We start from the raw sequence: 17,911 nt of genomic DNA, 5'->3' as shown, positions 1-17,911 counted from the left end.
AAGGCAAGGTTAGTGGCAAAGGGCTATACTCAAACCTATGGAATTGACTACCTTGAGACTTTTGCTCCAGCTGCAAACACTGTTAGAATCTTGTTGTTTTTAGCATCTAATTATGGCTGGGACTTGCAGCAGTTTGATGTCAAGAATGCATTTTTGCATGGAGAGCTAGCATAAGAAATTTATATGGAAGTCCTGCTAGGTTATGGGAATAATTTGGCTGCTCATACTGTGTGCAAGCTGAATAAAGCCTCGTACGGTTTTAAACAAACGCCACGGGCATGGTTTGGAAGGTTTGCAAGAGTAGTGATGACCATGGGATATAAACAGAGCCAAGGGGATCGTACATTGTTCATTAAACACCTTCAGGGGGAGTCACATCCCTCTTGATATATGTCGATGATATAATAGTGATAAGGGATGATGATAAGGAGCGACAGATTTTGAGTCCGTATTTGGCTAAAGAGTTTGAGATCAAGGCGTTAGGGAGGCTGAAATATTTTCTTGGGATCGAGGTGGCTCACTCTAGACAGGGCATTTTTATATCTCAGCAGAAGTATGTTACGGATCTCCTCAAAGAAACCAGCGAGACTGTGTGCAAACCAGCAAGTACTCCAATAGATCCTAACCTTAGACTTGGAAAGGCAGAGGAGGATGCTGCAGTAGATAGAGAAATGTACCATAGCCTGGTAGGAAGACTCATTTATCTATCTCACACATGACCGGATATAGCTTATGCAGTGAGTGTCATTAGTCAATTTATGCATAGCCTGAAGGAAGTCCATTTGCAGGCAGCTCACCGAGTGTTACAATACCTCAAAGGGACACCAGGAAAAGGTATTCTGTGTAAAAGGAACGGAAGCTTAGTTCTTGAGGCATACACAGATGCCAATTATGCTGGATCAATTGTGGACAGCCTCTGGATATTGCACCTTTCTTGGCGGAAATCTTGTGACGTGGAGGAGTAAGAAACAAAATGTGGTGGCTCGGTCTAGTGCGGAGGCAGAATTCTGAGCAATGGCTCAAGGTGTATGTGAACTACTTTGGTTGAAGATTATCTTAGAAGGCATGAAGATTAAGTGGGATGGTCTGATGAAACTCTATTGTGATAATAAGTCGGCAATCAGCATAGCTCATAATCCAGTACAGCACGATCGAACAAAGTACATTGAAATTGATAGACACTTCATCAAAGAAAAGTTGGAGAGCGGATTGATCTGTACACCTTATGTGTCTACTCATGGCCAACTTGCTGATGTACTTACCAAGGGGTTAAGTATTTCAGTGTTTCAGAGTATTGTATCCAAGCTGGGAATGGAAAATACCTATTCACCAGCTTGAGGGGAGTGTGGGAAAACATGACTTGTATTCTATGATGTAAATAGCTTAGTTTAGTTTATATTTATATTGTATAAAACAGCTGTAAATAATGCTGCAAATCAGGCAGCATGTTGGCACTGAATATGTGCCTGAAATTCTGGCAGCATGTTCCTGAAATTCTGGCAGCAGGTGCCTGAAATTCTGGCAGCATTTAGGTGCTGAAAATCTGCCTGAAAATATGGCACCAACTATGTAACTTTATTTTATATAATGAAAGCAAACCTTATGGAAAGGGTATTCACACCAAAAACTGACAGTCTAGTTAGTGGTAGTAGGAGGAGTAAGGGTGGACCAAAACTAACTTCAAATGGGATAGTGAATAAGGATTTAGTGACTCTCAAATTGTTAGAGGAAATTGTCCAAGATCATGTAAATTGGTGGAAATGGATTTGTGTAGCTGACCCCACCCAGTGGGACTTAAGGTTTGGTTTGTTATTGTTGTAGAAAAGTAAGAGATTTCATCAAAGAGGAAAAAATGTGCAAAGAGGAGAGTAAGATATCCTCCTTTTGGTAAAAAAAAAAAAAAAAGAAACAATAGAAGAAGAGACTAGAAACAAAATAAAATGACCTCCCTCTCGCTGTAGGGCACCCCTTTAAAACAGCCCATTACAAAGGACCAGAGAGAAGCCAATTACTGAGTCCTTTCTCACGCAAAAATATTAGTCATCTTCTTCCCTGAAAAAAAAGTGTTTCATTTTGTCCCTCTTGTTTTGGAACAATGGCGTAGCTGCATGCGTGCAGTTTCAACAGAGTGTCTCACATTAACAGTGAGGTTTATTTATTTATTTAGTTTTCCTTTTTTTTTTTTGTGGGGGAGGTAGGTGTTCCTCAAGTATCCTTTTGGTGCAGTTATCTGTAATCGTATCTACTATCATTTAATGAGTCCAAAGCTAAGTTTAGAAAAAGGGATTCACAATCATATCTACTGATCTTTTACACACTTCCTTCTTTTTGGTTATATTGTTTTCATATTTTCAAGATTTTGGGAGGGATAGCTCAAAATATAGAGAGGACTATGAAGGATTTTCTTTGGTCAGATGTAGGGAAAGGAGAGATCATTTCATTGAGTGGGAGGTGATGTGTAGGTCTAAGGAAGGTGGGTTAGGTCTTGGTAATTTGGTGTCTAAAACACCTCCTGCAGCTGAATGGTTGTGGAGGATTCCCTTAGGGGTGAGATCTCTTTGGTATAAAGCAATAAAAAGTGAATTTGGTTGCAAATTAATGGGTTGGATGCTAATTGGGATGTTAGAAGCTCTTTTGAAAGTCCTTCGAGGTGAATTTCTCAGATTTTTGATATTAGGTTTTGAGAAGATGTTTAGGTGTTGGGAGTGGTAAGGGGGGGACATTATGTTGCTCCTTTGCTCGTTATATCACCTTTCTTTTTCTTCATAATGATGTGATTTCCCGATTTCTTACTGTTGAGAGGGATATTTTTTTTCTTGGGACTTTCATTGTAGACGGGGTTTGGATGATAGAGAGGTGGAGGAGCTGTCTTACTCAATTAACTGGACGGTTGTCATTTATCTAGTAGGAATGATGGTAGAGTTTGGTTTTTTGGACTCCTTGGGGGATTATTCTTGTAAATATTTTTCTCACCTTACTAAGATTGATGTTATCTTTCCTCTCAATCAGGGTATTTGAGAGGCCCGAGTTCCTTTTAGGATAAAGGCTTTTGTTTGGTCAGTGGCCCTTAATAGAGTTAACACCAAATCAGCAGCAGAGTCGGAGGCTGACGGTCCTCTAAAGTTGTGTTGCTGGATATGTGTCTCATGTGTGGGAAAAGTTCGAAGGATATGTCTCACTTGTCCATTCATTGCTCTTTTGCTTGAAATTTGTGGATTTATCTTTGGGTGCTTGGTAAAATTTGGTTATGCCAAAACTAGTGGAAGATATAACAACAACAACAAACAACAAAGCAAGCCTTAAATCCCACTAGGTTGGGTTGGTTACACGAATCCTTTTCCGCCAAATTACATGATTATGACTATTTCCTCTGACAAATTTAGGTTTATTAAATCCTTTCTCACTCTTTCATTTCAATTTATTTTAGGTCTACCCCTATCCTTTCTACTGCCCCTGATGGTAATTGGCTCACTCTTCCTCACCAGAGCAGTATTTGGCTAGTGTTGCACATGCCCAAACCATTTGAACTACACTTGAATTGTCTTTTCTTCTAAAGAGCTACTCCTAACTTACCACGAATATGTTCATTACTTTATGTATCTTTTAACGTTATGACACTCATCCACTTTACCATTGTCATTTTTTTGACAACTTTTACTTTTTGGATGTGTTGTTGCTTAGTTGCCCAACATTCTAATCCATATGACATAACTTACAACAGTCCTATAGAAATGCCCTTTTAGTTTTAAGGGTATTTTGTGATCACACAGCACACCCGAAGCACTTCTCCATTTTACCTAACTTGCTTTAATTACATGCATTCCATCTTCTTCAATTTCTCCTATAGCTTGCATAATATATCCACAGTATTGAAATCTACTAGTGCTATTAAATTCTTGATTGTCAAGTTTAATCTTTTCTCTAATATTGCTGGTATGACTGAAATTACATTTCATATATTTTGTCTTGATTTCTACTTATCCTAAAAGTTCTAGATTCTAAGGCTTCTCTTCATAATTCTAACTTAGATTCTGACCTTAGTTTTATGAGTCAAGACAATTTAATCTGCAAACAACATATGCCATGGAAGCTCATTTTTGAAGATCGGTTTCGTACTTCTTTTGCTGGTCTTGGTAAAGGGAAGGATGCTAAAAGGTTTTGGAGTTTAGATCTGTCTGGAAAATTCTCTTGCAAGTCCTTTTTTCTATTCTAACTTGTGGTCCCAGTGTGGCTCCTTTTGCCTTGTATTCTCTGACTTGAAAAGCTAAAGTTCTCTAAAAAATAAAGGGTTTTAGTTGGACTGTGATGCTTGAGAAAATCAACACAAATGACTGGCTCTGGAAGAAAAGAACTACTAAGGCCCTGTCACATGACGTTTGTATCCTTTATTTGGGGAGTGGGGAAACTAGCTCACACTTGTTTCTTCTTTGCCTCTTTGCTTTGGCCAGTTGGAATAAGCTATTTGGCATCTTCGTGAAAATTGGGCTTGCCCCTTCATGTTGAAGGTTTTTTTAGGGGGTTTGGCAAGGGAAAGGACAGGAAAGTTTAGTGGCCATGCATTATTATGGATATTATATGTTGTGTTTGGTTGGTTAGGAATGCTAGAATCTTTAAAAATGTGGGTACTACTAACGACCTGCTTTGTTGAGTGGTTTATCCTGCCTCGCTGTTGGTGTTGGCAAGTGGTTTCTTTCATAATGCTTATTTGGAAGACCTGTGGAGAGATTGGTTGGCTCTGCTTCATTGAGTTGTTTTGTTTTTGTTATCCTGTAGCTGGTTTTCTTTTTGTGAAGGGAGGACTTCTTGTTTTCCTTGTTTTATTTTCCTCTTTTGATGCATTTTCTTTTCTCTTCTGGTACAATTCTTTGTTTATTAAAAGAAAAGAATAAAAATAAACAAGCCTATATAAGCTAAACTTAGCCTTGCTCAAGTTCTAGCCCAGACCAGATGCCAAGCTTGTTCCCTGCTCGTTTGGCATTGGTGAGCTTGATTGCAGTTGTGAATGTGCTTCCAAGGATTTGATTTTTGATAGCCTGTTCTATTTTATTCCATTTCTCATTTCTTGTCTGTGTGTTTTTCTTTGTATTTCTTTGGCTTAAAGGTTTGGATATTAATCATAAAGTGCTTCCTACAGATATATCCAGATCTGCTTTTGTATTCACTTGATAATGTTCTCACCCAAGGCATGAACCCAAAGAAAAGACATGAGGTAGGTTATTGAATTTTTTAATTTCCAAACACGCACTTGACTGGGATCTTCCTTTTTGCTTATGGAATCTATTATAACATGATCTGTAGAATCCATCAGGTGCTGTAGTTGTCACCTTTGGAGGAACAAATTGAATTATTATCGGCTTCCATCTAATTAGCAGAGTTTTTCTAACATCCGAAAGGATTGGGTGATTTTCATGGAAGATGTTCATCCATGCACCATCATTGTAGTGAGAGGTATATATCTTGTGCTTCAGTTTGTTTGGTGGACTAAAGTACAAGATCTACAGTGATGTTGTACTTTACTTTAGTTCAATGTGAAGTTGGTAATGGGGACAATCTCTACAGTGATCTTGTACTTCACTTTGCTTGGTTGAGTGAAGACAACATATTCAGTGATCTTGTACTTTGCTCTCGTTCAAGCTGAAGTTGGTAATGGGGATGATATTTTCTTTTGGCATGGCTTGTGGTGTGGGTTCACTCCATTTAGTACTCAATTTCCTGACATTTTCTGTTTGGTTCATAATAAAGATGCAGCAGTAAGAGCATGCATTTTGATTCCTCTGACAAGGGAATATTTTGGGATATTCCCTTTGTGAGAAATGTTCAATATTGGGATGATTTATTTGGTTGCATATGCAGTAGTGTCACACATCGGACTAAACAAATGAGCCTCGGTGTGGATGTTTAATAGAAATGGCCACATCACAGTTGGTTCCTTTTACAGGAAACTGGATAAACCTATTGAGGTTAGGATTAACTTCCCCTGGAAAACTGGATAAACCTCTTGCTGTTTATGCAAAATGAGCCATGGACGCCTTGGTCACATTCTTGATGTAGATTATGGGGCACCTTGCCTGATGCTGCCATTGAGCCCTGGTCCCTGTGTGTGAATTATACTGTAACAACTGTAGATACAACTTACGAGACAAGGAATTCACTACCTTAGGGTCCTGGCATTACAGTCATTGCCCAGCAGGTTTTGGTCGCCACCAACAAAACTAATGCTTGTGCAAGATATATCACTTTGGCTGAGCATGCTTGTGTATTTCAAAACATTTTCCATGCAATGACCAATTCTTTGACATAGGAAGCATATGGAAATTGGTCAATCCATGTTGATTCCATTCTGTACATGTGCCTCATGCTGTCTACATTACACAGTTTTTAATCACTCTATGAGTAATTATTTGTCTTTAATCTCTCTATGAACAATTATATACGTCCTTGATTCCATTCTGCACATGTGCCTCATGCTGTTTACATTACATTGTTTTAATCTCTCTGAGTAATTATTTGTCTTTAATCTCTCTATGAACAATTATATACGTCCTTGTTTCATGCCTAGTCTTGGGAGGTTGGTTTATTGTGGAAGAAATTTTATTTGAATAGGTGGAAATTCTCTCTGCCTTCGTCAATTCAATCTCAAAGAATATTGGATCTCGCACAGTAATTGATGTTGGTGCTGGACAGGTGCACCCAAATTTTCCAATGCTTTATGATTGCTAATTTATTGTCTTGTTAATTAAACTTTCACTTAGAACCCTCAGTTTTACCTAGAATTTCCTGCATGGCATAGTTTTTCATCACTTATGAATGCACAATCAGGTTTCGTTTGGTAAAATTGTTGTGTTTGGTAAAATTAAGTGTCAAGTGCTGAACACTGAATTCAAATATGATTTTTTGAATCAGTTCTAAATTGAACTTATGCCCGGTTGTTGAATCTAAAATCTGAATTATCTTAACTATTTGGTATTTAATATCTGAGTGTGTTGTTTTTCCAATTTTATTTGGTATTTGAATGTGTTGTTTTTTAATTTTAACCTTCTTATTTAAAGGAGGATCACTGTAGATTGGAACCATATATCGGCTGATCAGATGTGTTGGTTAAAGAGACCTTTTGGTAAGGAGGAAGTTAGAGCCTTATCAATTAGTTGGGGGGGGGGGGGTGGTTTATGGGATGGATAGGGATAAGTCTCCAGGCTCAGATGGTTTTAACATTGTTTTCTTTCAAGAATGTTGGGATATACTAAAGGAGAATCTGCTGAAAATTTTTAGCAAGTTCTTTGATAATGTTGGGATAGTAAGGGCATTAATTCCTCCTTTATAATGTTGGTTCCGAAGAAATCTAATTCTATTAAAGTGAGGACTTTGGACCTATTAGTCTTGTCTCTAGTGTGTATAAGATTATTTTTGAAGTCTTAGCTAATAGGTTGAGCATGGTGCTTGATGATACCATCTCTAGGGCTCAAAGTGCCTTCGTAGTGGGGAGGCAAATAGTGGATACTATTTTAGTTGTCAATGAGGTGGTAGAGGATATTCGTAGGAATAAGAAAAGGGCGTTCATCTTTAAACTAGATTTTGAGAAAGCCTATGATAGAGTGAGTTGGAGTTTTTTTGGATAGAGTTTTTACAAGAAAAGGGTTTCAGTGTGCGTTGGCTTGTTGGATCAGTGGTTGTTTGTCTAATGTGTGGTTTTCAGTAATTGCGAATGGTGAGCCTAAATCTTGGTTTGGTGCATCGAGGGGTATTAGACAAGGAGACCCTTTAACCCCTTATTTGTTTGTCTTTGTAGCAGAAGTTTTGAGTAGGATGGTAGATAAGGTGGTGGAGAGGGGTTTGTTTAGAGGTCTAGAAGTGGCGAGAGAGGGGTGGTGGTGGTATCGCATCTCCAGTTCACTAATGACACCATATTCTTTGTAAACGATCATAGTCTCTTTTTTAGGAGTATTTTTTGGGAATTCTTCATATTTTCGAGAGGGTCTCTAGGCTCAAAATCAATGTGAGGCAGAGTGGTTTAGCGGCTGTGAATGTGCTAGTTGAGTGTGTTTGGGAATGAGCTAGTGAAGTGGGGTGTTGTATTTTGGAATGGCCTTTGTGGCCCTATTGGGGGTAATCCTAGAGGTGCAAATATTTGGAACCTAATAGTGGAGGGTGTGACAGGGATTAGATGGTTGGAAGGGAGTTCTCTTTTCTCTTGGGGGTAGAATTACTTTGATTCAAGCTTGTCTTTCTAGCATCCTGTTATATTTCTTGTCTGCCTTTAAGATTTCAGTGGGGATTTCTAGCAAGCTCGAGAGGATCATGAGGGAGTTTTTGTGGTCTGGCGGGAGGAGTCATAGGGACCATATAGTGAGTTCGAATGAGGTTTGTATGTCTAAAAAGGATAGGGGTTTGGGTCTTGGCAAGTTGGTGTCTAAAAACAACGCTCTTCTAGTTAAATGGCTATGGCGCTTCCCTCTAGAAGAATCGTCTCTCTAGCGTAGAGTGAATTTTGGTTCGGACGAGAACGGGTGGGACACCAATGGTAATTTAAGATGCTCTTTAGGGAGTCCATGGAGATCCATTTCTCAGATCTATCCTTTTTTCATCCCTCAGACTAAACTTGAGGTGGGGAGGGGTTCTTATATTTGCTTTTGGAAAGACCCTTGGCTGGGAATGCACCATTTTCTACTTATGTTCTTCATCTCTTTCATCTAAGTTCTGAACAAAATAAAGCCATTTTTTTTGTTAGTGAATTAAGTAGCCCTTTGATTTCTTGAAATCATTTTAGGAGACCTTTGAACGATAGGGAGATGGTGGAATTGTCATCTCTGTTTTCTTTATTGAATGGGAGTAATCTTTCTTTATGGAGGGACGTTCATTCTTGGTCTTTGGACCAATCAGGTGTGTTTTCTTGCAAATTTTTTTTTTTTTTTTGAATTTTTACAACTTTTCTTTCTTGCAAAACTCTACTATTTGGAAGGCTAAAGTTCCCCCTAAAATAAAGGTTTTCACTTGGTTGGTTGTGCGTAATAAGATAAATACTAATAGCTTGTTGCAAATTTGGAGACCTATGATGACTCTCTCTCCTGATGTGTGTGTGCAATGTTAGGACTCTGAGACAACTTCTCACCTTCTTTTGAATTGTGAATTTGCTTGGAGTATTTGGAATATGCTTTTTGGCGTTATGAGAGAAAGTTGGGTTTGTCCTCCCTTGGTGGAAGACATTTTAGAAATATTTTTTAGGTTTCGGTGGAAGAAAGGACAGGGAAACTTTATGGAAGTTTGGCTTTTTCGCAATATTATGGGGTTTATGGATAGAACGTAATACTCAAATATTTTCTTGGAAAAAATTGAACTAGATGCTGATTTGGGAATAAATAAAGTATTTGGCCTGTTTGTGGTGTGCCGGGTTTGGATGTTTCAAAGAGGCAAGCTTTCAGGGGTTGCAAAGAGATTGGAGGAATGCATTGAGTGGATAATTTTTTTTCTTGGGCATTTTTAATGCTTTTGTTTAGTCTTGGAGTGTCTCAGTTTGTATCAGGAGATTTATCATTCTCCGTCTTGTAAATTCTTTTTTTATTAATAATATCTTCTTTTGTTATAAAGAGAAAAAGCCGTCTTAATGTTTATGAGCATAGATATTTGATAAAATTAATGAGAAATTGCATAAGCTAAATTTTTAATGTAGAATAAATAATATTTTCTTGCCATATTTTATGAAATGTATAATTTATTGTTGTATAAAAATAAAATTTATTGTTTTATTTTAATCACTTGGGTATTGAGTTTTCATTTTTTATAAGGAATAAAATTCAAAAAGAGACGTCTGAATCTGAATAAGACATGTTTCCATGTCTGGTTCTATTTGGGGAATTTTAAGAAAATGCAGAGCTGCCACCAATTGCTCTGATGTCTAACTGGTTCACTTATTTAGTGAACTAGTTCAAAGATAGCCTCTATTCAAAGGCCATTTAGATTAAACAAACGCCTCCTGATCCTATTTGAGCAAAGAAAAATCTAGGAATGTGTGTCCTTCTGAACATGTTGAATGCATTATTAAATCTAGTCATATGATGTTTTCGCTAGAGAAATTTTATATATTCGTTTGCTGACTTTGTTTTTCTATTTTTTGGGTGCACTTGGTTAGCACATGCTTGACCCACAACCCTTCAAATGGGTATGGTTAGAGTCTCAAACTCAACACAAATTCAGTAGCCCTCTTAATGTAATAATTTTCTATAAATAATAATATTTTCAGGAATTCAGTTAATTCCATGGTTTGTAATTATCAATTTCAAATGTCTATTAATTAATATATATATATATATATTTTGTAAATTTCATTTTTTGATTGTTATAGGTGCTGTAGCCATGAAGGGATGGCATTGTACTCATTTTTTGATTGTTATGGCTGCTGTAGCCATGAAGGAATGGCATTGTATGAGATCTCTTTTTGTACTGATTGTAAACCATTTCTTAACTGGTGGGCTAGCATCTCATTGGAGGCAGCGAAGGGGTCATGAGTGGGTTTCCATTGGCTTCTTATTAATTACAAAAAAAAAGAGAGACAAAAAGGAGCTCTATAATATATGAAGTAGGAGATACTTCATCCATGAGCAGAGGAGTCAATAGGAAATTTCTTCCCTTAATGACCTTGTTCCACTGAGTCTTACCTTTTTAACTCTTTGGTACCACCCCCCTCAAGATTAGATTTGTTCAATGCATTCCTTCATACCGAATCTTGTAACCATTCCACAAAACTTCTTCAACTATCTCCTTTTGACCCTTAAGGACCAAAAATTGAAAACTCCTAGAATCTGCCATTTCAAGTTGGCATAATGGCTCAACGCAATTGAGACAACCAAGTTTCTTTCTACGAATAAACATGCTCAAATGAGACCATGCCTAGGACAAACTCCACAAAATCCATTTTATCACCAACAAAGGAGCCTGCACACGTTGATATTTTTTCTTGTTCTTGTTGATTAATACCACAATGCCTTCTAGTCTCTAATCAAAGGATTTCTCTATGTTATCACTAGAGATTTCTCCATCATGGCTTTTGATCAATATCATGGTAGATGAATAGAAAGGGTAGAATTGTGAGAGGCTAGCCTGAAACACTTATATGCGTATTATTTACAGTATTTGGGTTTTCATGGGCTTTTTAAAGGTGAGATGGGAATTTGGAAGCTAATTTGGTAGCGTTAGTATTGGAGGGTAAGTCGATCAACAAAGGTGGGAAGCTTTCGGAGTTAGGGAGCTGAAAAGGCAAGCTAATCTTGGTGTTTGTTCCTGGTAGGTCTAAAAATTGGGAATTGAGTACATCTATCGTGCCCATAATGCCCTGAGATGAGTGTAACAATCTTGTCCACATGGTTCAATAACCCTAAACTCAGTCATCCACATCCAATGCTACTGTGGCTCATCTAAAGAGTCGTGGTTCTTGTCTCGTCATCTTCCTCATGTTGGTTATTGATTCTCATGCCTTGCCTCATATGACATTTAGTCCTAAAACTCACATTTTCACTTAAGTTTAGCATTGCATGGTTCGGTTACAACGATTTTTGTTTGGGAAATCTTCTTTTGTTCCTTCAATTCCTCTTTCCTCTATGATATATGTGCCTAAGTTTCCATGGTATCAATTAGTCAATTAATGAAATCTTACATTTATTTTGTAACCTTCTTTCCTTCTTGTTGTGTTATTTAGGATCTCAAGATAAAGAGAAGATTGGTGGAGAGCTTGAGAAGGACGGGCGATACCATTTCAATGGTGGTGTGGTGGTCTATCCTTTTGTCATACAACTTCTTCAATTTTTGCTCATGGTGTTTCTCTAGATGGGTGGCATGCTCAGTCATCAATCCTTTCAAAAACACCCCAAGTTTTTCCATTTTCAAGTCAAATTCTTGTTTGATTCTTTTTCTTGTCAATTAGGAAAGCATATAAGGACTAATTTTCTGTTTAGAGGTCTTGTAGTAAATCATTGTTTTTTGTCATTCATTCAAATTTTTAGGGTCTTTGTAGAGTCAAGAATTTGAAATATCATGGATATTTTGTGTCCTTTGCGGATGATTTTTAAAATTTGGATCTATTTGCAAGGTCTGAGTTTCTTAATATATTTACTCAATTCTACAATAAAATGAAAACTTAGTTAGCATTGATATTTAAACTTTTTCATCTGATTTCGCTTGAATTAGTCAAATGGATTAGTTGAGTGGAAAAATGGACATTTGCTTGACGTAGGATAGTGTAATGGTCTTGGGCCACTCCAGTGAGGTAGTGTCCTCACGGGTTTGTCCTATAAAAGGCTTACTTAGTTGGAGTCCAAGCCATGCTTATAAGCCTAAGATCTCCCTAGTACACATTTGATGTGAGACCGTGACAGACTCTCTTGTTCCATCTCTAACGTCCTTGTTAGAGTGGCTTACACCTCTGTGTAGGATCCATTGACATGATAGTACCCTTAGGGTGGCTCTGATACCGAATGTAACGGTCCTCCCCCAACTTTGGTGAGGTATTGTTCGCTTTGACCCACTTTCCTCTCGGGTTTGTCAAAGACACCTCACATAGTTGAAGCCCAAACCATCCTTATAAGCCCAAAATCTCCTTTGTATACATTCGATGTGGGACCGTGACACATAGTCTCCTACTCTTTCATAAGCATGTTTATAAAACCTTTTTGATTGATGATGTTCTTACAACTTATTTTTTGCTTTGAAGGATACCATCCAGTGTTCTAGGGGGACAAATTCTGTTCTTTATTGTGTACCCAAACACATCCATGTTCTTTGTGGTGCCTTTTGTCCTTGGTTGCACATGTCTTGTTTAGATTCCACATACTAGTGAAGACAAGTTTTCTTCCATGTGCTGTTAAATGTGTCTTAGTTGGGTACTTGAACCTAGAAAGAATATAGATTTTATGGTCCGCACATTGCGGGAAATATGTTAGCTACTTAGTGCAGATCATTTTTTTTAGGGGATACCTTGTTTCTCGTTTGTTGGATCCTCTTTGGATGAATCTATTTTGTGTCGATCAACAATTTTTGGTCCTCTCATTGTTGATCCTCTTGTTCCTGCCCTATTTCCTTTGGAGAAGGCTTCTACTCCTTTCCTTAATCCATCAGTTACTGAATCCACTTATTGACTAAAAAAAACAATTAAGGGTGTATGAATGACGGGAAGCAACCACAAACATCACTATCACTGTGCAACTGCCTTATCTGACCTTATTGTATCGACTTCTTTCCTCGAGATCCATCCTAGCAAGACTTGAATTTGTCAAACTCACCAGGATGGTGCTGGCACATGTCCTCGCCAGTCCTTTTGCTTATTCTATTGCTCATTAATAAGTCATTATGTTTCATTTCTTCACCTTCTTAGTACCATGCATTCTTTTGCCTAGTCTACTTCCATTTGTTTCCCACCATTTCTCACATGTTGAAGCGTTTGCTAACCCTGATTGGAAGCATGCAATGGATGTAGAAACACATTCCTTGACCTCTCGAGCGGCATGTGATGAAACCTTGTGGGTATTCTTTGTTGTAAGGAATTGGTTTGGTGTTGTTAGATCTACACCGTAAAAAAATCTTCCTCATGCCTTAAGGCTTGATAGTTTGCAAAGGGTACACTTAACATTCTACTAAATTATGCTCGTGAATGACTCCTTGGCAGTTATTTTTGATTCACCCTTATAATGGATGTCGAATATGCCTTTTATATGGAGACTTGTAGGAAGTGATGTACGTGGGGCAACCTCTTGGCTATGTTGCTCATGGGGAGGATGGTCAGGTATGTTAGTTGCATAAAGTCATTTATGGTCTTAAGCAGTCTCCTTGAACTTGGTTTGATAAATTTGGTATGCTGGTCTTTGCATTTGGTTTTATCCATAGCTACTTCAATCTTTCGGTCTTAGTTTGGAGATAAGCGTGTTACTCCTTATAGCTTATGTTGATGATATCATCACAATGACAGTGGCAAGAGCAGGATTGCTGATGTCAAGAATGATTTTAAGATCAAGGGCTGGGGTACTCTGCATTATTATCTTAGTATTGAGAGGGGTTGAATCCATGTCAGTGGAAATATACCTTGGACTTGCTGAGGAAATTGGTATTTTGGCAGTTAAACCGGATACTCTCATGGATCATGCCATGAAGCTGTCTAGGGATGTTGGGGTGAAGACAAATGTCAACGTAGGCAGTTGGTTGGCAAGTTGATCTATGTGACTGTCAATAAGCTTGGCAAATCCTTTCTGCAACAGCCACATTGTGATGTTGCCTATAGGATTTTGCAATATTTCAAAGGCTATCCTTGAGGTTTGATATATAAATGTAATAGAAACCATGATATCTTGGATATTTCGATGCAGATTGGCTTGGCTGTATTGGTGACTACTATTGGATATTTTGTTTGTGGATGGTAGTCTTGTTGCCTGGTGCTGCAAGAAACAAACTAATGTTGCAAGATCTAGTGATGAGGTAGAATACTGAGCTATACCTCTTATTGTGAGTGAGCTTATATGGTTGAAGTCTTTGATGACATAGATGGGGTTTTTGGTAATGAAGCCCATAGATATGTTTTCTGATGGTCAAGCTGCCATTTATATTGCTGGGAACCCAATGTTTCATGAGATAAAGCACATTGAAGTTGACTGTCATTTTGTGAGGGATGTTGGGTTGGAGAAGTTGGTGAACATTCCTTTTGTAAAATTGGTGGATTAGTTAGGCAGTGTCTTCATGAAGGCTTTATGCCTCACTTGTTAATGGTTATAACATGCTTGGTTAGGTGATATTTACATACCACGAGCTTGAGGACTGTTGGAAAGGAATATGTTGTTTTAGTAATTAGGGGGTGTGAGTGGGGGTATATTTGTCCTTAATGTTTTATTATTATTAATATATAAGTGAGTAGACCTGGAGTTGCATGAGTGCTCTAGGAAACTGTTGGTAGGGCTTTGTCTCTTTCTTCTCTTCTTTTCTTCTTTTCTCCATCTCTGGCCCTAAATGCTGTAGTTTCTTCTCTTCTTTTGTAAAATTGGTGGATTAGTTAGGCAGTGTCTTCATGAAGGCTTTATGCCTCACTTGTTAATGGTTATAACATGCTTGGTTAGGTGATATTTACATACCACGAGCTTGAGGACTGTTGGAAAGGAATATGTTGTTTTAGTAATTAGAGGGTGTGAGTGGGGGTATATTTGTCCTTAATGTTTTATTATTATTAATATATAAGCGAGTAGACCTAGAGTTGCATGAGTGCTCTAGGAAAGTGTTCGTAGGGCTTTGTCTCTTTCTTCTCTTCTTTTCTCCATCTCTGGCCCTAAATGCTGTAGTTTCTTAGTTGAATATTCAGTTTATTTCAAATTCACAACACACACAGACACAGAGCACTGAGATGCACACACACGAGTATTTGTGTGTGGAGTATGAATCTGCCTAATTCAGGTGGAATAGGTCACCTAGGGAGTTAGACTTACATTCCAAAAGCTTTTTTGTGTTATTGTGAGGGTTGTTTTTCACATTCATGAAAATTTAATCTTTCATATGAAGGTTTTCACTTGGTTGGTTGAGCTTTTTATGTTTAGAAGGCTCTCCCAAAAATTAAGGCTTTTGCTTGGTTGGTTGTGCTTAATAAAATTAATAGTAATAATTTGCTGCAAATCAGGAGACCTTTGAAAGCTCTCTCTTCTGATATATGTGTGCTCTGTTTCAAGAATGCGGAGACAGATTCTCATCTCCTTTTTCATTGTGATTTTTCTTGGAGGATTTGATTTTTGGTATTATGGGAGAGATTTGGATAAGTCCTGCATCTGTGGAAGATTTATTAGCCATTTCTTTCATCAGATTTGGTAGAATGAAGGATAGGGCAGCTTTATGGGGGTGGCATATTTGCAGCTTTATCGGGGATATGGATGAGGTGTAATGCATGAATATTCTCTGGGAAGAAATTAAATTGAGTGCTGGTAGGGGACAAAATTCAGTACTTGGCATCATTGTGGCGCGTTGGTTTTGGATTTTTCAAAGGGAATAGTTTCTAGGAGATTTTTAAGAGATTGGAGGAATGTGCTGACTTGTTGATTTTTTCTCTTTTTGTAGTTCTTAGTTGTTTATTCTGTTTTTTTCCAGATCTTTTTCAGGAGATGTCTCATTCTCCCTCTTGTAAATTCTTCTCCTATTAATGATTTTTTTTTTTGTATAAAAAAAAGGCAAAAATGACCATTATTTTGATTGTTTGAATGCGACAAACATTGTAGCAACACTATTTGGATTGTCAATAAAACATTGAATGGGTGCCAAGACCAATGTTTTGTAAAGAAGTGTTTGGAAGCATGATTAAAAATTTCCATGAAAATTTTGAAAATTCCATTTTCCATCACTCGAAATTGAATGGCAGTCTATTTTTGGCTGACATAATTTTCATCGGAATTTCAACAAATCATTCAAAATTTATCGAAATCTTGAAATTTTCATGAAACTTGTTGACATTCTAACTATAAAATGAAATTACCTTGGAATTCAAATGTGAGATTTAAATGCAAAGTGAAATTTCTCTTTTTATTTATTTATTTATTATCAAAACGAAAGATTATTACAAACGGCTTTTGAAATTATATGAAAAATTAAGCTTACAACAGCATTTTATTTAAGTACTCATGTCTAAATTATCTTTATTTGTATAATAAATAGTATTTAATTGATTTATGAATTTCATTTATATTAATTGAAAATGTTTAATACACATTATATTGCAGAATGTTCAATACATATATTTTGTTACAACTGTTGCACCTCATACTCAACATGGATGTGTTTGATTTATAATATATTAGTCCTAGAACTTGCATCATTTTGTCTATTAAACATTTCTAAAGTTTTATAAAAGAATCCATGTTTTACTACTAATTTCTTTCATTTTTTAAAATTGAAATCGAACTAGAAATTTTCATTTAAATTTGCATGCTTTTGGAGCTTCAAATTTAAGTCAGAATTGAAATTTAGGACCTTGTTTGGAACTACATATAACTACGAGTTTCCTTTCAGCATATGTTTGATGTCAAAAAGTTTCAGAAACAGCATATAACCATTGTTTGTGAGTTACCTTGCAACAGATTTACCATTGACTTTTGGTACTAATATACAGGGGCTTATAATTTGATTTTGATGGTCTCAATTTACAGAAATTCTTATGGGAATTTTGATTTTGATATAATGAAATGACATAAATTTATAGTAAATGACGGAAATTTACAAATGAACTTTGGGAAACATTAAAATACTTTATTTGCATAATTTGGAAACAAAATATATTTAGCAAATGCATGCATGCATGACAACTTTTAGTGTGTAGGGTATATATAAATTGCATATCGTGTAGCAAGCAAGAAAAAAGAACATGAATAATACTAGGGTTTATGCTTAGTTTAGGGCTTCAAAACAAGGGTGAAGTGATGAGGTTTGTTTATTAGGGCTTCAAAATTCATTTTTATTTTCCAATTTTTTTCCGTTGTTATTTGAGCTACAATACTGATTTTATTGAAAATTTTGAAATTTCCATTGAAATTTTCTGAAATTTCAAAATTTCCTATGAAATTTACCAAAAATTTCAAAATTTCAATCAATTTTACTAAAACATTAAATTTCCGTTCAAGATTTTGCAAAAACAAATTTAGTAGCGAACTTAAACTCGACACCCTCCGAAACTCAAAATTTTGATGTTTAGACTGAAATTTAAGTCCTTGCTAATATATATAAATCCATTATAAAATGTCAGTATGCTTTTGCAATAGATTACTATGATGTAATCAGCTTAAAATGTGGAGATTTTTTTTCGAATAATCCACCCGGGGGGGTGTCTAGCCCTAAATCGATCCACTACTTTTGAGACACCTAGCGCAATAACCGTCTGCCACAGTTGTCCATATAAATAGAGGCTTGAAGGTTT

General features: G+C 36.8%; 1 protein-coding gene across 7 annotated transcripts in view; it reads left to right on the top strand.

The window, feature by feature from the left end:
- Positions 1–17,911, top strand: part of LOC131162464 (uncharacterized) — a 75,619-nt gene that overhangs the window by 8,806 nt on the left and 48,902 nt on the right. For 6 of the 7 annotated variants that reach the window (XR_009138819.1, XR_009138820.1, XM_058118963.1 and 3 more), the window contains exons 4-5: positions 5,135–5,209; positions 6,604–6,684. Coding sequence is in view for 5 of the 7 variants with exons in the window: in XM_058118963.1 (XP_057974946.1) it covers positions 5,135–5,209; positions 6,604–6,684 (156 nt within the window). In the remaining 2 variants the exon portion in view is untranslated. The remainder of the gene's footprint in view (positions 1–5,134; positions 5,210–6,603; positions 6,685–17,911) is intronic. The other variant, XM_058118966.1, reaches the window with a different exon arrangement.

Source organism: Malania oleifera, chromosome 8 (genome assembly GCF_029873635.1).
Source record: "Malania oleifera isolate guangnan ecotype guangnan chromosome 8, ASM2987363v1, whole genome shotgun sequence".
NCBI lineage: Eukaryota > Viridiplantae > Streptophyta > Magnoliopsida > Santalales > Ximeniaceae > Malania > Malania oleifera.
Note: the sequence above shows the minus strand (reverse complement) of the source record. Positions and strands in the feature narration are given on the sequence as shown.